This window comes from Aotus nancymaae, unplaced genomic scaffold (genome assembly GCF_030222135.1).
Source record: "Aotus nancymaae isolate 86718 unplaced genomic scaffold, 86718_ANA_hifiasm-v0.15.2.pri h1tg000067l, whole genome shotgun sequence".
Classification (NCBI taxonomy): domain Eukaryota; kingdom Metazoa; phylum Chordata; class Mammalia; order Primates; family Aotidae; genus Aotus; species Aotus nancymaae.
Genome location: NW_026988482.1, coordinates 7,958,011 through 7,985,021, shown reverse-complemented (window position 1 = coordinate 7,985,021; position 27,011 = coordinate 7,958,011). Strand labels below are relative to the sequence as shown.

The 27,011-nt window shown below is 41.7% G+C and overlaps 1 protein-coding gene and 1 long non-coding RNA gene across 4 annotated transcripts; one reads left to right on the top strand and one right to left on the bottom strand.

Annotated features, from left to right (window-relative positions):
* The first annotated feature begins 1,003 nt into the window (after nt 1-1,003).
* LOC135270796 (uncharacterized) lies at nt 1,004-18,457 on the top strand. Its single transcript, XR_010338943.1, has 3 exons — nt 1,004-1,134; nt 17,826-18,001; nt 18,329-18,457. It is a non-coding gene; the product is annotated as an uncharacterized LOC135270796 (long non-coding RNA).
* FETUB (fetuin B) lies at nt 4,146-25,550 on the bottom strand. Of its 3 annotated transcripts, none has more exons than XM_064366911.1 (7): nt 25,270-25,550; nt 18,808-18,918; nt 17,397-17,484; nt 14,426-14,595; nt 13,267-13,368; nt 8,383-8,466; nt 4,146-7,466 (listed from the first exon to the last, which is right to left on the bottom strand). In XM_064366911.1, exons 3-7 carry the CDS (start codon nt 17,452-17,454, stop codon nt 7,101-7,103), a joined length of 780 nt encoding a protein of 259 aa, XP_064222981.1. In that variant the 5' UTR covers nt 17,455-17,484; nt 18,808-18,918; nt 25,270-25,550; the 3' UTR covers nt 4,146-7,100. The 3 variants fall into 3 exon arrangements, with proteins under 3 accessions (XP_064222981.1, XP_012326255.2, XP_012326257.1); XM_012470832.3 differs by lacking the exon at nt 25,270-25,550 and adding an exon at nt 19,241-19,650; XM_012470834.3 differs by lacking the exon at nt 25,270-25,550 and adding an exon at nt 19,119-19,135.
* Between the last annotated feature and the right edge of the window lie 1,461 nt (nt 25,551-27,011).

Below are 27,011 nucleotides of genomic sequence, written 5' to 3'. Positions count from 1 at the left end.
AGTCAAATAGTTGGATGGCCATTCCACTGTGAGAGGGGATCAGCACTGGGGGAACTGGGCTCTGATACAGCTGACCCCCTACCCTCACCCTTCAGAAGAAACCCATATGCCTACATATAACCCTCAGACCAGAAGAGCCAGCAGCATCAGAAAGGACCAGAGGGATCAGCCTAGGTTCCGTCCTCACTACCCCACAGCCAGTTAGGCATCATCGCCATTCCTCCCTCTTCTGCCTCTACCGTGAGTATCTGCGAGGGTCCACACTCATGTCTCTCAGACTTGGCTTCATATTAGAATCACCCCAGGAGCTTTAAAAAGTCCTGATGTCAAGGACTCCCTCCAGGACAATTTAATCAGAATCTCTGGGAGTGGACTCTGGTATGGGTCGTTTTAAAACTCCTAGGTGATCCAGTGTGTGCAGTCAAGGTTGAGAATTACAGGGATTCTAGAGACAACTGAAGAGAGGGAAAGGATTTGAAGAGAGAAAGAAAAGGGAGGTATATGAAAAGTAGACCTCATTTCCACAAGTCACAGGTTTAATGAGTGCAACATGTTTTGAATAATGTTTGCCAATGAACTTTTAATGTCAGTAACCCTGGCTTTTAAATACCCAGTGGGACCAGTCCATTGTGACTGAGAATGACAGGAATGTAGGGAATCTGCTCAAGGTGTTGTTAAGAGGCTACAACCCAGTGGGGAAGGGGAAAGCTACTGATGAAAACAAAAACTATTTTGAGTTTTTGTTATTACGAGTTGAGCTCCTTAATGGAGCTTTTCTATTATGGCTATATTGGCTGCACCCTACGTGGGGTGTCCTGGGTGAGCCAAATGCTGGTGTAGGGGAAGGAGGGGAATGTTGAGGGGCTGGGAAGAGGCATCCAGAACAGGAGTATGATTTTTCTACAGTACTGATCTGCTGAGAGTAAGGGTACCTCAGGGAGCTGTACATCCTCTTCCTCTTGCTTTATGGAGTCTTTAAGAGCGATACAGTACTCATGATGCCATTCTAGCATCTGGAGTAGCTTCAGGGGAGAGAGCACATTAAGGGTGCTGGGATGGTCATGGTCGGGAGGAGGCAGAATCGTAGTAAGTAAGAGAGACATTCTGTCCTGAGGACTCTCGATGATCCGGGAAGTAACATTTGGCTTTGGGGATGGTTCCTGTTAGCATTAGGGGAACCACAGAGTGGCCTCGGATGGAAGTGCTGACTTTACACAGATGGTATCTGGGCAAACTAAGGCAGGTAGAATCTTCATCTTCACATTTTCTTTTCTTTTCTGTTCTTTTTCTTTAGACAGAGTCTTACTCTGTTGCCCAGGCTGGAGTGCAGTGGAGTCATCTCGGCTCACTGCGACATCCGCCTCCCAGATTCAAGCAATTCTTCTGTCTCAGCCTCCCAAGTAGCTGCAACTACAGGCACCCACCACCATACCCGGCTAATTTTTGTTTTAGTAGAGACGTGGTTTCACCATATTGGCCAGGCTGGTCTCAAACTTCTGACTTCAGGTGATCCACTAGCCTCGGCCTCCCGAAGCGCTGGGATTATAGGAATGAGCCACAGCGCCCAGCTGTCTAAACATTTACATTCTGCATTTAGATTATTTCTGGGTGTCCTGGCTATTTTATCAGAAAAAACAGTTACCTAACAGACTTTTGTTTTTTCTTTTTGAGACGGAGTCTCGCTCTATCACCCAGGCTGGACTGCAGTGGTACAATCTTAGCTTACTGCGACCTCCGCCTCCCAGGTTCAAGTGATTCTCCTGCCTCAGCCACCTGAGTAACTGGGATTACAGGCACGCATCGCCATGCCTGGCTAATTTTTGTATTTTTAGTAGAGACAGGTTTCACCATGTTGGTCAGGCTAGTCTCGAACTCCCGACCTCGTGATCTGCCTGTCTGGGCCTCTAAAAGTGCTGGGATTACAGGTGTGAGCCACTGTGCCTAGCCACTTAACAGAGTTTTTATACTTTAAAGCTTTTTGACTCATAATAGAACACATGCTCTTTGCAAAAATGTGGAAAATACAAAAAGCATAAGGAAAATTCACCTGTAATTCTACAACCATGAGGAAAACCAACTATTTATAATATATAATTGCTTCATACACTTTTTGCTATTTGAATATATGTAATATATATATTTTGCAGGGAGCATCACACACTGGGGTCTGTTGGGGGGCACTAGGGGAGGGACTGCAGGGGGTAGGGAGTTGGGAGCGATAACATGGGGAGAAATGCCAGATATAGGTGATGGGGATGGAGGCAGCAAACCACATTGCCATGTATGTACCTATGCAACAATCCTGCATGTTCTTCACATGTACCCCAGAGCCTAAAGTGCAATAAAATATATATAAAATATATATATATTGCATCATTAGAATAATTCTGTACATACAAGTGTTTCTTTTCCTCCACTGTAGTTGAGTATGTATTTATTTATAACCTCTGTTTTTTTCAGGTATTAATAAAAACCATGTAAGCTTTATAAATGTTTTTGTGTTTTTATAGGATTTTTAAATTTTGAGTTATTTTTAAGTATACAATTTTTAGTCATAAATATAATCCCTGCACAAAGTAAAAAAGCGAACAGAATATTTTAGAATATTATAAAATAAAAATTAAGCCTCTTTCCTCCATTCTTCACCCCCCAAACCCTTGCCAAGATAAGGACTTTTAACAATTCCTTGTTATATGTGGTTTAAATATTGTATTTTCCCTTAAGGTTATACTTTGAGGACTTTCTCAGATCATTAAATATTCTTCAGAAAGATTATTTTTGAGATTACATAGTATTGCATGTTATATATGTGTTAATGTATTCAACGTTCCCCAATTTTTGGCCATGCATATTTTTTCCAGTTATTTGTTCTTATAAGTCATGCTACAATGGACCTCTTTGTAAATCTCTGTTTCTTTGAGAATCACTAGACTGGTTGACAGAATTTTATGACATTTAATTTTTTGTAATAGGAGTCACTTTTTAAAGAAAACACAGTTTTTATCAGCTCCTGGGTAGCTGGGATTACAGGCATGCACCACCACACCTGGCTAATTTTTATATTTTTAGTAGAGATAGGGTTTCACCATGTTGGTTAGGCTGGCCTCGAACTCCCAACCTCGTGATCCACTTATTTTGTTAATTTACTTTAAAAATGGGCTTTATTATTTCAGAGCAGTTTTATGTTGACAGCACAAATGAGTGGAGAGTACAGAGTTCCTATGGAGCCCCTACATATGCCCCTCACACTCACAGTCTCCCCTACTATAAACCTTTGCACACTAGCAGAGCATTTGTTACAACTGATGAACTTACAATGACACATCGTTATCATCTAAAGTCCATGGCTTCCATTAGCATTCACTCTTGATGTTGTACATCTATGGGTTTCGGCAAATGATGAAATGTATCCACCATTGTAGTAGCATACAGAATAGTTTCACTGCCTTAAAAATCCTCTGTGCTCCACATATTCCAACCCTGTCTCCTTCCTATCCACTGGCAACCAGTGATCTTTTTAATGTCTTCATAATTTTACCTTTTCTAAAATGTTATATAGTTGGAACCATACAGTATTTAATCTTTTCAGATTGGTTTCTTTCACTTAGTAATATGTATTTAATCTTCCTCCATGTCTTTTTATGGCCTGACATTCATATTTTTTTTAGTGCCAAATAATATTCCATTGTCTGGATTTACTTATCCACTCGCCTGGTGAAGGACATCTTTGTTGCTTCCAAGTTTTAACAATTATGAGCAGATCTGCTATGAATATTCATGTGGGGGTTTTTGTACGGACATAAGTTTTCACCTCATTTGGGTAAATATCAAGGAGTGTGACTACTGGATCATATGATAGGAGTATGTTAAGTTTTGAAAGTAACACCAAACTGTCTTCCAAAATGGCAGTACCATTTGCATTCCCAGCAGCAATGAATGAGAAGTTTTTTGCTCCACATCCTTGCCACCATTTGGTATTGTCAGTGTTCTGGATTTTGGCCATTCTCACAGATGCGTAGTGGTATCTCATTGTTATTACAATTTGCATTTCTTTGATGACATATGAAGTTCACTAAAGTTCAGCATTTTTTCAGATGTTTACTTACCATCTTTATATTTTTTGGGGTGAGGTTTAAATCTTTTGCTTATTTTTATTTTTATTTTTAAAACTTCTCTTTTAAGTTCATGGGTACCTGTGCAGGTTTGTTATATAGGTAAACTCATGTCATAGGGGTTTGTCGTACAGATTATTTGTCACCCAGGTGCTAAGCCTAGTACCCAACAGTTTTTCTGCTCCTCTCCCTCCTCCCACCCTCCAGCCTCAAGTAGGCCCCAGTGCCTGTTGCTTCCCTCTACCTGTCCATGTGTTCTCATTATTTAGCTCCCCCTTCTAAGTGAGAGCATGTGGTATTTAGTTTTCTGTTCCTGCATTAGTTTGCTAAGGATAATAACCTTCAGTTTCATCCATGTTCCTGCAAAAGACACGGTCTCATTTTTTTTAATGTTTTACCCATTTTTAACTTGGGTTTTTCATTTTCCTGTTGTTGAATATGTTCATTTTAAACATTCACCTGAGATAACTCTTAATATTATATAACTAGAAATACCCAGCTCCTGAAATTTTGTTGTGGATTAGTGTTAGCAATTTGCAAACTACTAATGACTTGAACACAAGAGCCTGAGATCAGTAATAAATGCAGCATTTTGCAACTGTTGACAAGGATGTAGATTAGTTTGTCTGCCTGGAGTCTCCAGAGTAAGAAAAAAAGATCAAGGACTGAAAGCCAGAGAAACAGCATCTGAGAGATGAGCCAGAGAAGAGGAACCAAGGTGGACATGATGGGGAGTGGTCACAAAGATAGAAGAAAAACCTGGAGGATGTGGGACAAAGTGAACTTGAAAAAGGCTAAAAAGCAAGCAAGGTCAGCATTGCCAGATGCTTGAAAGTGTAAGTAAAAGTGAACAGAAATGCTTCTTTTTTAAAAAAAATTTAGAATAAAAGATTGTTAGGGAACACCAAGTCAGTGGGTTATAGGAAAAGAGATGGATTCACATTACAGTGACCTAAGGAATGAAGAGGTGGTGAGGAAGTGGCAAGCATGGGAACAATCTAGTTTTTCACAAATTAAGCCATGGAAAGAGAAAGGAGGTGGTAGGTAGGAGGAGCCACAAAGTTTGAGGCCCTTCCCCATTCTTTTACCAGTATAGAAGGGCCTTATAGAACACCCCTTGGGAAACCCCAGTTGGGGCTTGTAATGGTTTCTCTCTGTTTGCCTCAGGCCCATCCTTTGACTTTCTCTGCCTGGCCTTGTCTCCCAGGCTGGCTCCAGGGAATTGAATAACCCAGGCTCCCCTGCTGGCTAGTTTACTATTGGGTTCAAAGAGCCAATGGGAGGAGGAGATTGGAAGGAAGCAGGAAGGGAACGGAAGGGAAGGGTGCTTATTCCCTGCTCCTTCCTGTTCCAGCACCAGGTTCTGCAGGGGCTGCACCCCTCCACCTGCAGGGTGGCTTCTCCAAAGGACAGCTCCAATAGATTGGGGAAGCCAGTCACTCCTGCTCCTGCTCAGCATCAGGTGGCAAAGGCTCCCTCCTGATGCTGTTGTCCAGGTGCCTCAGCATCCCTTGACCTTCCCTTCGCCTGGGCCACAAGCCTTCACTAAAGTTCCCTTCACTGAAGTCTTTTTCTTTTTTTGAGACGGAGTCTATCTCTGTTACCCAGGCTGGCAGCATACAGTGGCATGATCTTGGCTCACTGCAAATTCCACCTCCCAGGTTCAAGCGATTCTTCTGCCTCAGCCTCCTGAGTTGCTGGAATTACGCCCTGCCTTCTCCCTCCCATCCTGCTTCCTTCCAATCTCCGCCTCCCATTGGCTGTTTGAACCAATGACCTAAGAAATGAGACCAAAGGAATGAAGAGATGGTATACCACCAAGCCAGCTAATTTTTGCATTTTTAGTAGAGACAGGGTTTCACCACGTTGGCCGGGCTGGTCTCAAACTCCTGACCTCCAGTGGTCCACCCGCCTCAATCTCCCAAAGTGTTGGAATCACAGGCGTGAGCCACTGCGCCACAACAACTAAAGTCTTTTTAGTTGAGCTACCTGAGTACAACTCTGCTTCTTTCAGACCCTGACCAACAGGGTGTAAGACCCCACGTGACACCCCCACATAATCACTTCCTTATGAGAAGCAGATAAGAGGAATGGAATGCAAATATTGTCTACTTCTCTCATGCAAATTACCCCTATGTGCCTCTTCTAATAGCGGCCAGGATAGAGGAAAATAGCTGCATCTGCAAATTCTCTGTCAAAATGTCCAGAGTCCTATTTGGTGTGCAGGTGTGCATGTGTACATATATATTACTGAATGAGGGGAAATTGATCCTGCAGTGTTTGAAAGATGAAAAACATAGACTGTAATTGAATGCTATAATGGGCCCTCCTCTGTCTGTCCTGGAGAAATTGTAACAGTGATGAGAACTCTCATGGTCTGGTACTCCCACAGTGTCTACCACAGGCCACACGTGTACTTCTCTTCCATGTGCCCCCAGTTCTAAGTGAATTACCCCACTCTTGAGACCTGGAGACTTCCAGACAGATGAAAAGAGGTAGAGGGTTGGAAATGGTATGGGCCATATGCAGCTAATACCTGTCCTGGAATTAAAGGGAATTTAGGGACTGAAACTGTGCTGGGTCTGTCTCAGTTTCATATGTCTCTTGGCGTTAGGGAAAGTATCTTTACTCATGTGAGGCTTTCATGCTGAGATTTGAGCACATATATACTGCTGAAAGGATAAGAATCTTTCTAAGTGAGTGGATGAAGACATACAAGAGGCATCTACCCATGGCATGAGACTGCTCAGTTTAGAAGGGGATGCAGCCTGGGGTACAAGGCAGTGTACAAGGTAGAGTGCAGCCCAAGCGCGGGCTCGGTCTCATTATTTCCATTTCCAGTCAACATGCTGAGACCAAGAAGAGTCAAAAAGGTGTCCTTCATTAGCCGCTCTCTACCTGTGAGCACTCTGTCTCTCTGTCCATTGTCTCCACTGCCTCTCATCTCATGCGGTGCACCATACCCCTACAGAAGACTCTGTGTGCTTCTCACGGCGGAAGGACAAGAGGGCTGGGATTCTTGGCTGGCCCTGGGCACTCAGCAGTGCGTGCTTCTTTGGGGAAAGGCAGGACAACCAGCTTCTTCTCCACAGGCCCCAGGAAGAGGAAGGAAACATCCAGGGTTTCTCCCTGAGAATTCGTGGCTAGATCCAGATGCACAGGGAAGGCCTCTCGAGGGCCCTTTTCCTGGGAATTTTCATCATCCAAGTCAGGAAGATATTGGACAGATCCTCTTCGCCCAGCTTTGTAGGGGGAGTCTGTGGGGGGTGTGTGTTTCTGCTGGGATTCTTCCACCTTGGGGAGGCTTGTAGGTTTCTCATTAACAGCAGAGTTTTCACTTCCAGTGGCTGGAGCCTGGAATGAGAACATTTTTAAATGCAGAGTTCCATAGGGAAAACCCTCCCATGCCTAGTACCAGCCTAAGCTGATCTGTGCCTTTCTGTTGGAACATTTCAAAGGGAGACTAGGTGGAGGGATTAGAGGGATAGACCTCCTGGTGAAAGGGTTAAAAAACAAAACAGATAAGGGCCAGGGGGACCCAAGACCTGTAGAAGCTTGACTGTAAGTCTCACAATTTCAGAGCTGAATAATGGCCCAGAGAGGTTCAGTGACTCACTCAAAGTCTCCAACAAGCTGTCTTTCTGTTTCCAGTAGGGGCAGCAGCAGGTGCCTTTCCTTGATTGTTTATTCTGTACCAGGCCCTGTACAGCACCCTCTATTCAGGTCCTTTAACTCACTTCTCACAGGGATCTGAATGATGCAGGTGTTACAATCCCGTTTTATAAATGAGGCAGCCAAAACTCAAACGGTATGTGCCTTTTACACAGCTCACAGGTACCAGAGCAAAACTGGATCCCAACTGTCCTGTTTCCACTGCTCTCTCAAATATACCAGGCTGCCTTACAATAAGTGCTCAATAAACACTTCTGGAAAGGTATTGAATGTTTTCATGGAAATGATTTCTCCCTGTGGCTTGAGGTAAGGTTTCTTTGGACACTGAATTTAATGTCTCAGAAGCTTGAATGACATCCAAGCCTTGTAGTTACCTGTTTCCGAATTTGTCTTGCATACTCTACAGGACCATATTGTGACTAACACAAAGCATAACAGGTCTTTGACCAGCTAAGCTGTGGGTGTGGCCTCTGGGTAGCATGAGGAAAGTGGTGAGCAAGGTGGTTGGGAAAATCAAAGGAGGGGTAAGGTAGTGGCAGGTAGCTATAGATAATCTGCTCTTCTTCACAGAAAGACAAGCAGTTAGATTGAAAAATACCTGTGATTCAAAGAAGTCACAAGTCGCAGAGACAAACTCTTCCAAATGTGCTTGTATCCGATAACCGTTGCAAATACCAACAGGCTAAAAGACAGAGAAAATACAATGTCATGTGAGTATTACCAGTGATCATAGATGGAAATCAACTAGCTTTCTCCTTGTGTAGATACACAGCCAATCAACATTTTTATGCTTGTACCATGTAATAGGTGGACTCTGAGTCAATTCTTTCTAGATCACCCCTACCAAGAAATCATCCAAATTAGGTGAAACTGCCTCCAACAATGAGAAACTCAGTATTTCTTGAGGAGCAAAACTCTGTTTTTTAAAAAGTTCTTTTGTTGAGTGGAAAGCTATGTCTATACAACTTCTACCTCTTGGCCTTAGTTCTGCTTTAGGGTCAATTAGAAAACTTGTTTTCATCTTTCATGTAGCCGCCCTTTAAGTATGTTCCACCTGAGTTTTCTCTTCTCAGACAAAATGACTCTCAGCTCCTTAAGTTTCTCTTTACTTAAAAGTAAAGTAACTTTGTTTCTTTACTCAAATGTCATAGTTATTTAGAATAGAGATAAATAAAAAGAAAATTAAGACCTGTAAATTACATGAAAGATACCTGTTACCTGCAATGATTTGATTTCTTTTCTTCCAATCTTTTTTCCTATGCATATGTTTTTTTCTACAAAATAGTCATATTATATGTATTATTTTATAACTATTTTGTCACTTAGCAGTATTATAAAAACCCTTTTATGGCATTGAATGGTCTTCGAGGATTTTTAAATAATGGTTACCTAATATTCCTCTGTGATATTTAAAAAGCTCTTTTTTGTTGGATGGACAAACTGAATCTATTTTTTTTGTTGTTGTTGTTTAAACATTCAAGCTATATCTTTTCGTGGATTCCTAGTTACTTCCTTAGGATAAATTCCTAGAAGAGGAATTTTAGGGTTATACACCATGCATATTTTCAAGCATAAATAGAATAGTACAATAAAATGTTTCCTCAATTTCTAAAGAAGAGCTCTTAGGTATATCCACACAAAATTTACTACATGTGTCTAAAACTAAACTAAAAATAGAACTACCGTTTGATCCAGCAGTTCCACTACTGGTTATCTACCCCCTCACCACCAAAAAAAAAAAAAAAAGAAACCACTATATGAAAAAGACAACTGCACTTGTATATCTATCATGATATCATGTCCTTTGCATGCATCAACATGGATGGAACTGGAGGCCAGTATCCTAAGTGAAATCACTCAGAAACAGAAAGCCAAAAACCACATGTTCTCACTTAAAAATGGAAGCTAAAGAAGGGTATACATGGACACAAAGTGGAGTAACAGACATTGAAGACTCCAAAAGGTGGGAGAGTGGTGAGGGATGAAGTATTACCCTGAGCCAGGCATGGTGACTCACACCTGTAATCCCAGCACTTTGGGAGGCTGAGGCACTTGAGGTCAGGAGTTTGAGACCAGCCTGGGCAACATGGTGAAACCCCATCTCTCCTAAAAATACAAAAATTAGCTAGGCGAGGTGTCAGGTTCCTGTAGTCCCAGCTACTTTGGGAGGCTGAGGCAGGAGAATCGCTTGAACCCAGGAGGGAGAGTTGCAGTGAGCCGCGATTGCGCCACTGCACTCCCAGCCTGTGTGGTAGAGCAAGACTCTGCCTCAAAACAAAACAAAGAAAAACAAAACAAAACAACAACAAAAAAAGAAAAGACAAAAAGAAGTACCACCCTGAATATAATGTACACTATTCGAGTGATGGGTACACTAAAAGCCAAGACTTCACAGCTATGCAATATATTCATGTAAGAAAACTGCGCTTGTATCCCTACATCTACAAGAAGAAAAATAAGTGTCTAAACAGATTGCCTAAATATTACTCTGTCACTCAGTTCCAGACCGTATGAAAAGAAGACTAGAAATTCCTTAAAAAGAGACCATCCATTAAAGTATGAAGTGCCCGGGAAATGGTGTTTCAGCCTTTTCCTTCTCTTCCTCATCAAGTCACAAAGGGAAAGGGCTCTCAGAGAACCTTCTGAAGAAACTGCAGGTACCTGGACCAAGTAGAGCCTGGCCACTCCCACGCTAGCTCGGATTTGCTGAGCTACCAGAGTTCACTGGCCTACCTGGTGCTGACACTAGAGTGGATCACAAATTGGGAGGTGATGGATGTGCTGAACAAGTGAGCCCTAGAGGCTAGGGACACATATGGCATCCAGATTTAAAAGGGCAAAGTAAAAAGTTATTCTTTTCAGATGACATGATCACATAGAAAACCCTAAGAAATCCACTAGCAAACTGTTAGAACTAATAAACGAGTTCATCAAGGTTACAAGATATAAGATCAATATTAAAAATCAATTGTCTTTCTACACACTTGCAATGAACAATCCAAAAATGAAATTAAGAAAACAGTTTCATTATATTAGCATAAAAGAGATAAAATTTACCAAAATAAATAAAAGGTTTGTACATGGAAAACTACAAAACTTTGTTGAAAGAAATTAAATGAGTTCTAAACAAATGGAAAGATACCACATATTCATGGATTTGAAAACTTAATGTTAAGATAATGTACTTTCCACACTGATGTACGGATTCAATGCAATCAAATGTATCAAATTTCCAACTGCCTTTTTAAAAATAGAAAATGAACAAACTGACCCTAAAATCAGCATGAAAATTCAAGGGATTCAGGATACCCAAAGCAATCTTGAACAAGAGGAACAAAATAGGAGGACTTAAATTTTCCAATCTCAAAACTTATTACAAAGCTATATAGTATTCAAGATAGTGTTATACTAGTATAAGCTTAGAAGTGTGGATCGATGGAATAAATTGAGATTTAAGAAATAAACTCTTACATTTATGGTCAATTGATCTTCAAGAAGTATGCCTAGACAACTACGTGGGGGAAAGAATAGTCTTTCTAATAAATAGTGCTGGGAAAATTGAATGTTTACTTGCAAAAGAACGAAGTTGAACTCCCTACCTCACACCTTGTACAAAAACTCAAAATGTGTAATGAGAATAAAAGAAAAAAGAAAAAAAAAGATTAAAAAAACCCTCAAAATGTGTCATAGACCTACGTACAGGGGTTTATTTCTTTACTCTCAATTTTATTTCATTGATCTATATATCATTCTTATACCATCAAGACACTGTCTTAAATACTGTAGCTTTGTAGTAAGTTTTGAGTTTGGGAAGTATGTCTTCCTATTTTATTCTTTTGGTTCAAGATTATTTTGGCATTCTGGATCCCTTGCATTTTACACATGTAAATCTTGGTGATTTGGGGTTAGGCAATGGTTTCTTAGATATGACATTATTCCTTATTCAAAATAAGAAAAAATAGACATATATAGAACTTCATCAAAATTTAAAACTTCTATAGTTCAAAGAACATTGTCAAAAAAGTGAATAGACAACCCAGAGAATGAGAGAAAATACTTAAAAAGTATATATCTGATAAGGACGTTGTATCCAGAATGTGTAAAGACTCTTATTATTCAACAATGAAAAGATAAGCAACCAGATTTTAAATGGGCAAATGGTTTGTGTAGACGTTTTTCCAAAGTAAACATATTAATGGATAATAAACACATTAAAAGATGCTCAACATCATTAGTCATTAGGAAAATGCAAATAAAAATCATGATGAGATACCAATTCATGCCCAGTAGGATGGCTATAACCAAAAGAAAGATGATAATAGGTGTTGGCAAAGATGTGGAGAAATTGAAAGCCCCATACATTGCTGATGGAATTGCAAAACTGATACAGTCACAGTGGGAAACAGTATTGTCGGTGAAAGAGTTAAACACAGAGTTGGGTTTTTTTTTTCATATAACAGCAATTCCACTCTGAGGTATATACTCAAGAGAAATGGAAACATATGTGTACATAAAAACTTGTACACTTGTTCATAGCAGGAAACAACTCAAATGTCCAACATGGACAAACAATAAACAATATTTGTGCAATAAGACATTATTTGCTAAGGAAGAGGTAAAACTATATCTATTTATGGATGGAGAAGGCTTGAAAACATTACGCTAAGTGAAAGAAGTCAGACACAAAAGACCAAATACTATATGATTCCATTTATATGAAATGTCCAGAATAGGCAAAGCCATAGAAACAGAAAGTAGATTAGTGGTTTCCAGCTGCTGGCCTGGGATTTGGTACACAGAGATTCTTTAATTATATTCCACAAAGTCAGGTGACAGTAGGGAATGACTGTTAGTGGGTGTGAGGCTTCTTTTGAGGCTAACGAAAATATTCTAAAATAAGAAAGTTGTGATGGTGGCACAACTCTGTGAACATACTAAAAATGACTGAAGTACACCTTAAACGGATGAATTATACAATGTGTGAATTCTTAATAAAGCTGTTATTATAAGTCAATAAGAGGAAAAATATTCTTGGTGCATTTTGGCAGTTGCACTCCAACACATCGTGCCAGTTTAAATTCCCACCAGGTGTGTTTCGGATGGCTTCAAGGCATGCTTTCCTTCTTGGATGCTTCTTTGAATGAAGGCCTATTTGACTTTGTCTTTCTTAAAGAGTGGTCCAAGAAATGGAGCACCATGCTGTCTTACAAATGTAACTGGATTGGGTCAGACCAAAGCATTACCCACCACTGAGATGTCTATATTTTACAGCTCCATATAATCACTTTTGCAACTGCTGATGAAAATTGCACTTAAAATTGAATGCAGTTTGGACCTGTCTAATCTCTAATTAGTCAGTTGCTCCTTGAGAGAAAGAAAAGCATCTCATGCTTTATGACACCTCATATGTAATTTATGCTCCACAAACACTTAAAGATGATCTGTGAACACTCAAATTATGAAGGCATTCAGGAAAACTCACCATAGAATCAGAGGACTGAAGTGAACAGCTGCTGGCCTGGGATTTGGTACACGGTGATTCTTTAATTAAGTATTCGACAAAGTAAGAAGGGCCAACCACCCACTGTTATGAGACAAGAGTTAAGACATAAAAATCAAACATTTCGCCTGGGTAAAAGACCCAGGTTTGGCAGCATTACATCTACAGAAACAATATGTCACCAGAGGCATTGTCAATGCACATATCTGTTGTTCTGCAAATCCCCACACTGATCAAGCCATGTACCATGATTTATTTATTATGTTTATAACTGCACACCTTTCTTCCCTTCTTTAAGATTTGAATGGGCCCTAAACACTTTATTTTGATTAGTTGATTTTTCCTTATGTAGAATTGTCTTTTAGATTTTTCTGCATATGAATGAAGTATCAGGCCAGGTGCAATGGCTCATGCCTGTAATCCCAGCACTTTGGGAGGATGAAGAGGGTGGATTGTTTTGAGTTCAGGAGTTCAAGACCAGCCCGGACAACATAGTAAGACCCCCATCTCTACAAACATTAGCCAGGTGTGGTAGTATGCACCTGGAGTCCCAGCTACTTGAGAGGCTGAGGTAGGAGAACTGCTTGAGCCCAGGAGGTGGAGGATGCAGTAAGCTGAGATGGTGCCACTGCACTCCAGCCTGAGTGACAGAGTGACTCTGTCTCAAAAAAGAAAAAAAAAGAGACAGAGGGGAAAAAAAGAAGGAAAGAAATCAACATAATCTAAATACAAATGAGCCTTTATTTTCCCTAATTCATAAAATTCAACACCCACTCTAGGCCTTAATGTAGAGTAAAGGTTATGTTGTAAAATGATCCGTGATCAGTCAGGTATGAGAAGGTAGCAGTGAGCAGTGGACCTATGGACAATCCCCTAAGGAGACCAGGAGTCCATTTCTCTTCTTGCCTTAAGGTTGGGGAAGCAAAAATCAAGTCACCTGACTCTTGTAGAAATGCCATGAAATAACTTAGAAACTGAAACATGATAGACTGTGTATCAGGTCTACCAAAGTGGGGAAAGTAGAGAAAGCTATTTTGGTTCTAATCAAAATGAGTGCCTTGACATTCTCCTCTCAGCGTAGGAACCTACAGCAACAGTTATGAGACACACTGTGTAACTGGCTTGAGCATTTTAGCCTCACCTGGCTAGAAGCCTTGGTGATTTTGAAGAGAGAATACTGCTTAGATGTGCTTCCATTGTTGTATTTTGCAAGAGACTTGATGGCAGCCTCCAAAACTTGGGGATATGAAGAGTCGGTGGGTAAGGGGCTTGGGCAGTCAGGACACATCATGTGAACCTTTCTTCTTGAAACTGTTGATGCCAATAACATACATTTTTAAATATTATTGACTTTCAATCCTATAAATCATATAACTGTAAAGAGGCAAGGATGGGGCAAGGAAGACATTTTTCTGGAATAGAAGTTAGCTGTCAGCAGTGTTTTCTGTAATGACCATGTATTACCTTCACAATTAAAAAAGAGAGCAAAGCAAAGTTTTCACCTCACACACGTTTACTCTGAGAATTTTGTTCAAAGACATGTGATGTAGTATATTAATATAGGACCTTTTCCTCCAACAAGTTCAATATCTTTTCTCATTATTGACTCTGTAAAGTAGACTGAGTGTCTTAAAAGGTTGAGATTTGATTGCTGCCATGTCATACTTACCTTTCAGTCCCTAACACCGAACATCATATCTGATACATAGAAAGTGCTTAGTAAATGCTCGTAGAATGAATGGATAAGTGAATGACATAGTAGGAGGTAGAAGCGCATCCTGTTTGGTTAGAAATGCAAGTGAGATCTGTCAAAGGATACAAAATTACAGCTAGATAGGAGGATAAATTCTAGTGTTCTAGACCACTGCAGGATGATGACAGTTAACAATAAGATAAAATTCCAAATACCTAGAAGAAGAATGTTGAATGTTCCCAACACAAGGAAGTGATAAAGGTTTGAATGCAGTCTGAACCTGTCTAATCTCTAACTAGTCAGTTGCTCCTATATTAGATGGATATACTAATAACCCAATCTGATCATGATACAGTAGTTATGGAAATATCACTATATATGCTACAAATATGTACAACTATTTTTTTGTCATTAAAAATAAAAATAGATTTAAAAAAAAATAAAAGAAGAAAAATGCAAGTGAGCCAGAACAAAATTGGTCAAGTCACTGTGTGACTGGATAGAATGATCACACCAAGTACAGCCAGAATTTCTATTTGGGAGGAGCTGAGGGCAGTAAGCCTCGTGTGGAAAGCAAGATAGAGAATTTATCTTGAAGCTGCTTTTGCAGAGCAAACACATTGTTTTGAGTGATTCTGCGTTTATCTGCATGTATTTGGGGACTGGGGAAGAAAATGGGGGACTTAAATCCACAGCTTGTCACTCCTGAATCATCACCACCTATTGCTTCCTGACCTCCCGTAGCTCTGATATCTATGACTTCCGTTTAAGTCCTGAGACTGTTTACTACTTGCTGTTCTAACTTATCTTAGGTGAATCCTGCCTTCATAACCAGGCACCTTAAACTGTGCCTAACAAAATGTTTGCTCGCTTGCCTTGTTATTCAAAGCAACCAGCAGCATTCTTATCTCCTGAAGCTTATTAGAGATACAGGATCTCAGGCCCAGACCCAGACCTATGGAATCAGAATTTGCACATCCATCAGGGGAGCCACACACAGGTAGTTGTTTGACAGGTGACCAAATTCTGTTTTCCCGCACTGTGGATGCTCTCTTTCCAAAGACTTTCCCTTGAAAAAAGGAAGGCCCCAAGTAATGCATGTGCGTATTTCAAATGTCATTAGTTTCAGCCTCATTTCTAGTCCATGTATTTACTTAACAACGTTATTGACACCTTCTACATGGTGAGAAGTAAGGAAGGGCGCAGCAAGGAGGAAGAAAGGATAAAGGATAAAATATTCTTTTTTTTTTTAATTGCATTTTAGGTTTTGGGGTACATGTGAAGAACATGCAAGATTGTTGCATAGGTACACACATGGCAATGTGATTTGCTGCCTTCCTCCCCTTCACCTATATCTGGCATTTCTCCCCATGCTATCTCTCCCCAACTCCCCACCCCCCGCTGTCCATCCCGTTTCCCCCCAACAGACCCCAGTGTGTGATGCTCCCCTCCCTGTGTCCATGTGTTCTCATTGTTCAACATCCGCCTGTGAGTGAGAACATGCGGTGTTTGATTTTCTGTTCTTGTGTCAGTTTGCTGAAAATGATGGTTTCCAGGTTCATTCCTGTCCCTACAAAGGACACGAACTCATTGTTTTCGATGGCTGCATAATATTCCATGGTGTATATGTGACACATTTTTCCTGTCCAGTCTATCATCGATGGGCATTTGGGTTGGTTCCAGGTCTTTGCTATTGTAAACTGTGCTGCAATGAACATTCGTGTGCATGTGTCCTTATAGTAGAACGATTTATAATCCTTTGGATATATACCAAGTAATGGGATTGCTGGGTCAAAAGGGATAAAATATTCTATGTGATATAAGACATGAGACCCCAAATCATTATGTGTTCCCTGAGTAGTTTAGGCAAGGCTTTATAGGGATGTGGATTACAAAAGCGCCATTCCTTTCTAGAATAGAGAACATTGTGGAAGAAAATGGTGGTGGTTCTTAAAGAATAGGTGTGTTCCAAGGTCAGAGGTCGTCAGAGGAGGGCAGGCTCAGCAGAGGGAGAGGCACAAGCAAGATGCAGAGACTGGGAAGTGCAGTGCGTGTTCAGAAAACCGTGTGGCATCCAGTAGAATGGAGTGTAGAGTTGGTGTAGTCTGGGAAATAATGGCAGAGATAGCAAGAAAGGAAGTCTGAGGAACAGAGATTATGCCATTTATGTCAGACTGCAATTTTAAGATCTGATGCAGGATATAAATGTAGAGGTAATTTAGTAAGATTAATTGTGGGAAGAGGAGGAGTATAGGATGAATTTCAGTAGGGAGGTAAATACTGGAAATATTAAGAAACTGGCATTAAGAATAAACAGCAAATAGGAATGAGAGATACCCTATACACTCTTGGCAAAGCCCTAGTTAAGTATTCTTTTCCATCCTTTATTAAAATTAACAAAATCATAGTGATTTCTTACCTGGGCGAAGAGTACAGTTATAAGCAGCTAAATAGAGAACTCTACTTGGGTTGTTCATATAAAATATTGCTTTGCATTGACCATAAACCTGAAACCAACAAATACATTTTATGACTAGTGAATGCAACTATGAGCTTTTAAAATAACTCCAAAATTAAAGTCAGACATTTTCTTTTAAAGTAATTAGAAACTTCAGATCAAATTTTGTGGTTTTGTTTGGGAGGAACTGCAGTTGATGATCCAACTGTTTAACCTTTTCCTAGGACACAGCTAGAATACATTTCCCAGTCTCCCCAACAGGTGTGACTGTGTATAACTGAGTTCTAACCACAGGAAGGTGAGCAGAAGTGAGGTGTAATCACTTCCAGATCTGGCTCATAAGGGTCTCCCATGTTCTCACTGTCCTTTATGCTCTTTCTCTGTGCACAGCTTGATGCAGATGAGCAGGTAACCAGGGAAGTCGTGAGCTGAAGCTGGCAGAGTCTAGAGCCACAGTGTGGAATTAACTTGGGTCTCAAATCACCCCTGGAGCAAAGCCCCTGTCTAATCTGGAACTTCTACTTTCAACTTTACACATATGAGAAATGAACTTCTGTCATGTTAGAGTCAGTATACACTTTTTGTGTATGTGTTTTAGTAGCCAGTGTCACCATAACAATCATAATGCACAACAGGCATTCGCTTTTCAAAATCAAGTTGGGTGCAGTTTGACCAACTGGCTACATAATTAGGAAAAATATCTTGATCAAATAGTTTGCTTCTAAACACTTATATCACAATCCTGTACTCATATTGTAAAGCTTTATATCAGTTAATGAAAATCACCCCAGGATAATTAAGAATCAAATGAAATGGATTATCTATTTTCAAGTCTCCTCTATGATCCTCTTTAAAAGATTAATTCTGCAGCGCTTTATGTTCTGTGGTTTCAGGAAATCCTTACATGGCGCCCTTGAGAGCCTTCATACTGCAAGTCATCCATTTCCCCCCTCAAACCTCACATCAGTGTCTATTAAACAAAACCAAACCAAATAAAACAAATAGACAAAGCTCCATGGCTTCTTCAGTCTAGATTAACCCCACATGCAGGATATTCACACCTCAGGCCTTTTTCTCACAATTTAAACTCTGGTTCAGAGCCTAAAGGAGGGTCTTGGAGGAAAAAAAAAGTCTTGGGGGCAGCCTTTCCATTCTGTTCTGTATGACCTCAATGGGAATTCTCAGAAACCCCTCTCATGAGTTAAACTTTGTTCTGTCTAGAGCATTAAAATAAATTCATGGGCACCTGCCAGGAGATTATAAAGTGGGACATTTGAAAGATGGCAGACATTGAGCAACCTTCACCCTGTAGAAGGAGGCACCTACTTGCCTTCCCTAGGGCCCTTAATGGTTTATGAAAACAAGCACTCACCGATTTATGAAACGACCTCACTGTGCAGTCTTGCCATGCCTTCTGACCGAGAACATGGCAGTCAGTCTCAAGCACGTCCAGCGTGAGATAATACAGAGATCCCAGGCCATCCTGTGGGAAGGGGTGGAGAAATGCATGTTTCACAGGAAGCAGAAACCCAGAAAGACTGCACACAAAAAAATCCCCGCTTTATGGGAAAGCCAAAGGATGTTTGTGAAGATGCCCTATACACCGTTGAACCCGACACAAGTGTCAGAGTAGGATCACTGTTAACACTTGTTTTTACTAACAGCAAGTGCGTTGTTGCTTACCCTGGCAGAGGAGAACAGTGTTCTCAGCAGGTCTTCCAATTCGGAAAGCACCTCCCATCATGTGACTCTGGGCTCCCTTACCCTGGCCAGTCCTCCAGCTTGCCCACATGCCTGTTACTTGCCTGTCTGTGCTCCTGGGCATCGTTCACTCGGTTGAGGCTCAGCACATAGCCATCCTTTCGGTCTTTGTTAATATCCCGCAGGGCAAAGCCTGCAACTGCCAGCACATCTGAGTCATTGCAGCCCCGGGAGAGCAGAGGCAAGGGGTTGAGAGCCGGCCTGGGTGGAGACACTGCTCCACAGCACACGGCTAAGGTGCAAAGAGCCAGGGGAAGGAGCAGATCCATTCCGTGGAGAACAAGTCCAAGGATGGGTCAGTTTGTGGAGCTGCAGGGACTGCCCGGCTTGTAAGGCTCTTTAAGGCAGACTTGAGCAGTTTTGTTATAATTGGAAGGGCTAATCAAGTTTACCTTGAATTCTGAACTTGGATTTTCCTATGTCAGTACTTTGGATAGAATTTGCCAATGATTCTAACCTTAGACCCTTGAGCAACCTCATATCCACCTGTGCATACAAACAAATTTCGGTTTCCCAACTGTTTCCCGAGAAATCATAATATTTGTTCAAGTCTCTTATGATTAGATTCTGATTTGCAGGTCCCTCCTGAATAGGAATATGGAGGACTGTCCCATTCACCCCCTCTACCCTAGCACCTTTGCTGTGGAGATCTCCTTAGCCACTCTAATAGTTATCTCAGGTCCCAGTGGTGCTTGGTGAATTCAGACTTCCTGGCTGACAGTCTGTGTGCAAAGCCCTTGTTAGATCAGGAAGGTGGTTGAACCCCACAGTCATCTGCCAGAAGCACAGATGAGATTCCTTAAGCCCTTTAGCCATCTGGGTGGAAAACGTTCTACTTATTGTGATTTAGGTTATCTTTAAACAATGACTTTACTTAAGGGGAAAAAGTCAAAGAGACATCAAAAGTTCTCTCATCGTATTTCAAGCCTATTCTTCCTTTTATATGTATAGAAGCAAACTTATTATGAGACTAAAACCTGATACTCTTGCTAAGAGAACGATACTGAAGGGCAGGTGGGTGGGAACACTAGCAACACAGTGGTTGGGACTATTGCCTTCTTTTTGAGCTTCTATTCGTGGTTCAGAAAGGTTCTATTTATTGGAACCATACAAAAGACAATTATCTTTTTTTATTGCGTTTTAGGTTTTGGGATACATGTGAAGAACATGCAAGATTGTTGCATAGGTACATACATGGCAATGTGGTTTGCTGCCTCCCACCCCCTGCTGTCCCTCCACTAGTTCCCCCCAACAGACCCCAGTGTGTGATGCTCCCCTCCTTGTGTCCATGTGTTCTCATTGTTCAACACCCGCCTATGAGTGAGAACATGTGGTGTTTGATTTTCTGTTCTTGTGTCAGTTTGCTGAGAATGATGGTTCCCAGGTTCATCCATGTCCCTACAAAGGACACGAACTCATCATTTTTTATGGCTGCATAGTATTCCATGGTGTATATATGCCACATTTTCCCTGTCCAGTCTATCATCGATAGGCATTTGGGTTGGTTCCAAGTCTTTGCTATTGTAAACTGTGCTGCAATGAACATTCTCGTGCATGTGTCCTTATAATACGAAGATTTATAATCCTTTGGATATATACCCAGTGATGGGATTGCTGGGTCAAATGGAATTTCTATTTCTAGGTCCTTGAGGAATCACCACACTGTCTTCCACAATGGTTGAACTACTTTACACTCCTGCCAACAGTGTAAGAGTGTTCCTATTTCTCCACATCCTCTCCAGCATCTGTTGTCTCCAGATTTTTTAATGATTGCCATTCTAACTGGCATGAGATGGTATTTCAATGTACTTTTGATTTGCATTTCTCTAATGACCAGTGATGATGAGCATTTTTTCATATGTTTGTTGGCCTCATAAATGTCTTCTTTTGTAAAGTGTCTGTTTATGTCCTTTGCCCACTTTTGAATGGGCTTGTTTTTTTCTTGTAAATCTGTTTTAGTTCTTTGTAGATTCTGGATATTAGCTCTTTGTCAGATGGGTAGATTGCAAACATTTTTTCCCTTTCTGTTGGTTGCCGGTTCACTCTAATGATTGTTTCTTTTGCTATACAGAAGCTCTGGAGTTTAGTTAGGTCCTATTTGTCTATTTTGGCTTTTGTTGCCAATCCTTTTGGTGTTTTAGTCATGAAGTCCTTGCCTATGCCTATGTCCTGAATGGTTTTGCCTAGATTTTCTTCTAGGGTTTTTATTGTGTTAGGTCTTATGTTTAAGAAAAGACAATTATCTTTTAAAAACTTTTTATTTCAACAACAAAAAAAAACACATATCAGCAGTAGTTTGTCATGAGAGAAAAGAGACAAAGTGGGAAAGAAGCCTGTAGATGAGGTTATCACAGAAGGCGTTCTATAAAGTCCTAGTCCATGAGGTAAGTAACCACCCCCTCACTCTCTCCCTACTCTAGCCCTTCTCCTTTCTCCTGTCTCCATCCCAGAATTCTGTGTTCAAATAAGTTTAGGAACTGCTACATCCCTCTGTGTGCTTGCTGGTACACAGTGGTAGCTATTGGGTGATCCTGATAGTTACTTGTAACTCAACAAGCACTTATTGAGCAACTCCACACGTGCCAGGAACTGAAATAAGATTCTGGGGGAATCAAGGATTGATAAGACTTCTAAGATTAATCAGATACAGTCTGTTATAGTTTAAATATGTCCTCAAAGTTCACATGTTGGAAACTTAATCCCAATGTAATAACGTTGAGAGGTGGGACCCTTAATAGGTGATTAGGTCATGAGGGCTCCACCCTCATGAATAGATTATGCCATTATCTGGAAGCAAGTTCCTGATAAAAGGATGCGTTTGGTTCCTTTTTCTCTTCCTCTCACCCATGTGATGCCTTCCACCATGTTATGATGCAGCATGAAGGCTCTCACCAGGTGCAGCCCCTCGATCTTAGACTTCCCAGCCCCCTAAACCATGAGCCAAAGCAATTTCTATTTATTATAAATTACCCAGTCTGTGATATTCTGTTATAATTACACAAAATTGACTGAGGCACAGCCCTAATTAATTCCTGGAGGCAAATAATTTTTGAGGATTGATTTACAAACCCAAATCTAAAGATCTCAGTTCTGTAGACATGGGCTGTAGGCATTGTTTTCAAATAGGAACAATACTAGGAAAATGGGTACAGAAACCAGACGTTCAGATTCTGGGGTACGACAACAGGTTAGCTTCAGCCAGTGAGGAGACAAACATTCATTGAGCCTGAGCTATGTACAGAAAGAGGCTGGGAAGGATGTGAGGCCTCAGGACGCAGAACAAAGAGGAGGAGAATGGTCTGGGGCCTGAGGAATGTATTAGACTTGTATAGGTGAAGGCCATGAGTGCAACTAAAATAAAAGGCAGGACTCAAACAGATAAAAAGATCCAATAACATGGAACTTGTGCACCACCACCTGTGCACCTGGGTTTCAACCCAGTCTCAAAGAACCTGAGCTGGCCTTCTCCTGGGCTGCGGAGTGTGGGAGCCCTGGGAGAGGAAGCAAGGGAAGAGCACAGCCTTCAGTGTCAGGCAGTCTTGGGTTTAAATTCCACCTCTTCCACTGCATGGTAAGAGGGCCTGTGACACTGGGTGTGCCACAGAACGTTTTGTTTCCTTATTCATAAAACAATGGCACTCCCAGCATATGCATACATGCACAGATGCGCCCGCCTGTAGAAAGAGGAGGATAGAGTTCCTCTTTCCCCAGAAGCCCAACCCAGGTGTTGGGTTTCCATCGCATATGGGAGCAACTTTAGGATCAGCATGGGAGTTTAGTTTTAGCACAGGAGTGAAGAGCAAGGCTGTGAAGATAGAGCAGTCTAGGCTTTGTCAAATACAGTGCTGTCTAATGGAAATAAAATTTCTGGGAGCTGCATTCAAAAAGTAAAAAGAAACAGATGATATTAATTTTAACAATGTTTTGCTTAACGTATCAATCCAAAATATTATAATTTCAATATGTGATTAATATGAAAATTATGAGTGGGACAGTTTACATTCTTTGTTTCGCACTGTGGCATACCCCAATTTGGACTAGCCACGTTTAAGATGCTCAAGGGGGCTGGGCGTGGTGGTTCACGCCCGTAATCCCAGCACTTTGGGAAGCCAAGGTGGGCAGATCACCTGAGGTCAGGAGTTCAAGACCAGCCTGTCTCTACTGAAAATACAAAAAAAATCAGCCAGGCATGGTGGTGTATGCCCGTAATCCCAGCTACTCAGGAGGCTGAGGTGGGAGAATTGCTTGAACCCAGGAGGCGGAGGTTGCAGCAAGCCGAGATTGCACCATTGCACTCCAGCCTGGGGAACAAGAGTGAAACTCCGTCTCAAAAAAAAAAAAAAAAGATGCTCAAGAGTTGCATGTGGGTACCTTATTAGACAGCCCAAGACTAGCTTTTGGGAGTTTCGGGCCCCTCCCATGTAAAAAGGAAGGTAGCAGGAGTCTCCATTTCCTGAGGTTGCAATATGGGCTTATCACAGGTGTACAAAGGTGCTTAGCATAGCCCTGGTGCACAGGATGGCCAGAGACAATGTCCGAGGACAGCTGTCCATGCTGTGACTGCACCCTGTGGTCTTCACTTTGTCTCCCACAGAGCAGATTCCTATGGGACTCTGCCAGTGGTCTTTTTCTGGTCCAGCAACGGGGAAGTGGTCACACTTGAATGGATGCACCACCAGATGAACCAGGTTAGGAGAAACAAAGCTGATTTTCCTTGAGTGAGGAGGGAGAGGCAGGGGGCTTCCTGGTCTGCTCACCTCCTGACACAGGTGTGATCCAGGGCAGCAACTTAGAATCATTGATTTTAGAACAGGGAGAGGTCAGACAGATGAGACATTGTTGGCTGCAGAGCTGAGAGAGACAGCACACGAGATTAGGTGTCTGGAGAATTAGAAATCCAGATTCCAAGTCTTGGCCTAAGGGGAGGGGGTTTGTACTTAGCAAAACTGTACGGCAGCAATGGCTTCAAAATACCAGGTGAGTGCTGCCTGGTTCGTAGTGGTCTCTGCAGCTAGTTGGTGTGTTTCTCTCTCTCTTCCCTTCCTCCTTTTATCTTTTCTTCCTTCCACAAATACTGAATGAATATCTACTCCATCGACTGCCAAAGCCTAGCACTCTCTATGACACTGATAAGTCTCGGTGTGTGCCCAGTCCTGTGCTAAACACTCTGTGTTTCTTCTCTCATGTACGCCCATGACCAAGCAAGGCCTGTAGGTACCACTATTATTCCTATTGTATAGATAAGGAAACTGAGGAACAGAAAGGTTAAATTGCCTGCCTGAGGTCTTACAGCCAGGGTTTGCCTCTAACCTATATGGCTTCGGAGAAGAAGGCATGGTTCTGGACCTCAAGGAGTGGATATTAGGAATGCACCAGGGGGAGAAACTAGTTCTGCTGGGGAAGTCAGGACAGGCTTCCTAGAGAGGATAACATTCACTCTGGGGCTTGAAGGAAGAACAGAGTATGCCTGAGGGGCAAAGGCAGGGAGCGTATCTAACAGATTGTTCACTTTTACTGCAGGAGCTGTGTATCACATTGTTTACTTTCCACACCTTCCAACTTTTGCAGCTGTCTCCTCTGTCACTGGGATAGTATTTGCTGCTTCCAACCCACCTGCTAGCCTCAGGGCTACCTTTTGGCATTCTGTCCTTGACTCCTTCCTGAAGTATCCTATGTTTGGAATCTCCCTCTCCCTCTTACTTTTATCAGTCATATTTGGACAACGTATGGAAAACATCAAAATGTTTAGAGAACACTTTTCAGAATCAAAAATATTCTTAGGGCAAATCTCCCTTATAGCCTCAAAAGTGGAATTTCCTCCACGAATCCCTATGGCAGTATGGCTAAGAGCACAGGGGTTCAAATCCCAGCTCCACCACTCATCAGCTGTGTCCAAGGATGGGTTTCTCACATTCTCTGAGGCTACAGCTAATCCACAGGATAGATGTGAGGACCAGGTGGGATTTTATACACTAAGTGCCTGGCATGCAGTTTGCCCTTAGTACCTCGCCAAAGAAATTCTAAAAGATAAGAAGGGGACAGTTAGGATCTTCAAGTCATATCTCATACTCACAGTTGTGCTGGTTTATGAAAAGAGATGTCAAGGACGTGGTAGGTGCAGTCTCAGGGAAGCAGCCCACTAGGCAGGGTCTCAGCTTTGCCAGTCACACCTTCAGGGTTCCTGAGGACCCAGAGTTGCTCAGGCCTGGGGGTGAGTACACTGACCCTATACACAGTCAACTGATGTATAAGCCAGAAGCCAGTTTGTTAATTTGCACTGGAGACCGATGCCTCTTCTAGCGTCTCTCCAGCAGGGCTGGACAAATGCTGACAAATTCTTCCTCTCTGATTGTCCTTTTATATCCTGCAAACAGACTGCATCGTCACTTCAGAACACTTGGTAACAATACAGGTAGTTAGCTGGATTCCAGTGACAGGCATACACCCTGAACCCTGAATTGAAGGCAGGGCAGAAGGCTAAGCTTTAATTCAGTACAGTCTTCTTCTCAGCAGCTGCCCTGCACCTTGCACAGATCTGGGCGCTTTTCAAATTGCCTCATTAGCATCTTTACAAGCCAACTCAGAGAGTGCATCCACCCTGTAGACAAACTGCCTCACCCAATGGTGCTGGTTCTCATGGGTGTCACTCCCAATGGGTAGTTTTATTGCCAAATTCCACCATTACCAGTACTACCCACACCCTGACCAAAGAAGAAAAGGGGAATTAACACTGCTGCATGCCTACTGTATGCCAGGTACTGTGCTGAGTGTGACGTACGCACATTTCATCCTATGAGGCTTTGTTGGGAGGTATCTTCATTCCATTTGACAATCATGTCACCTTAAAGCATGTGTCCTTTCAAATACCCTACATGTGATAACATCTGCCAAATTAACAGAACCAGGATCTAATGGCAAACCACGTTCTCATAAAGAGGTTACAGCTCTGGCACATTTTCTCTCAGTGGAAACTCAGCTATGATTCAGTTGCTTCTTTCCTGGATTTTTCCTGAATATTGGAGATTTTTAAAGTTCTGATGAAGAAATAAAAGTATATGGGTACAAAAATTAACTCAAGATGGATGAAAGATTTAAATGTAAGACCTCATACTATAAAAATCTTAGGCCCAGGTGCAGTGGCACATGCCTGTAATCCCAGCATTCTGGGAGGCCAAGGCAGGTGGATCACCTGAGGTCAGGAGTTCAAGGGCAGCCTGGGCAACATGGTGAAACCCTGTCTCTACTAAAAATACAAAAATTAGCTGGGCGTGGTGGCACACATCTGTAATCCCAGCTACCTGGGAGGCTGAGGCAGGAGAATTGCTTAAACCCAGGAGGTGGAGCTTGCAGTCAACCAAGATCATGCCACCGCACTCCAGCTTGAGTGAGAGAGCAAGACTCCATCTCAAAAAACAAACAGAAACAAGCAAACAAAAAACATCTTAGAAGAAAACCTAGGAAATACCCTTCTCAGCATCAGCCTTGGCAAAGGATTTTTGGCTAAGTCCCCAAAAGCAATTACAACTAGAACAAAAATTGATAACTGGAACCTAATTAAACTAAAGAGATTCTGCACAGCAAAAGAAACTACCAACAGAGTAAACAGACAACCTACAGATAGGGAGAAAATATTCACAAGCTATGCATATGACAATATGCAAAATATGCAAATTCTGATATCCAGAATCTGTAGGGAATGTAAATCAACAAACAAAAGTGAGCAACCCTACTACAAAATGGGCAAAATACATGAGCAGACTATTCTCCAAAGAAGACGTACAAGCAGAAACATGAAAACATGAAAAAGTACTCATC

What these genes read in the sequence shown, in the direction of transcription:
- FETUB (XM_012470832.3), bottom strand. Translation starts at nt 19,465, where the DNA reads ATGGATCTGCTCCTTCCCCTGGCTCTTTGCACCTTAGCCGTGTGCTGT. An exon ending in TAACTGTACTCTTCGCCCAG is followed by an intron (nt 14,596 to 17,396) that starts GTAAGAAATCAC and finishes TGGCATCAACAG; the next exon opens with TTTCAAGAAGAAAGGTTCAC. An exon ending in TTCAGTCCTCTGATTCTATG is followed by an intron (nt 8,467 to 13,266) that starts GTGAGTTTTCCT and finishes TCTGTCTTTTAG; the next exon opens with CCTGTTGGTATTTGCAACGG.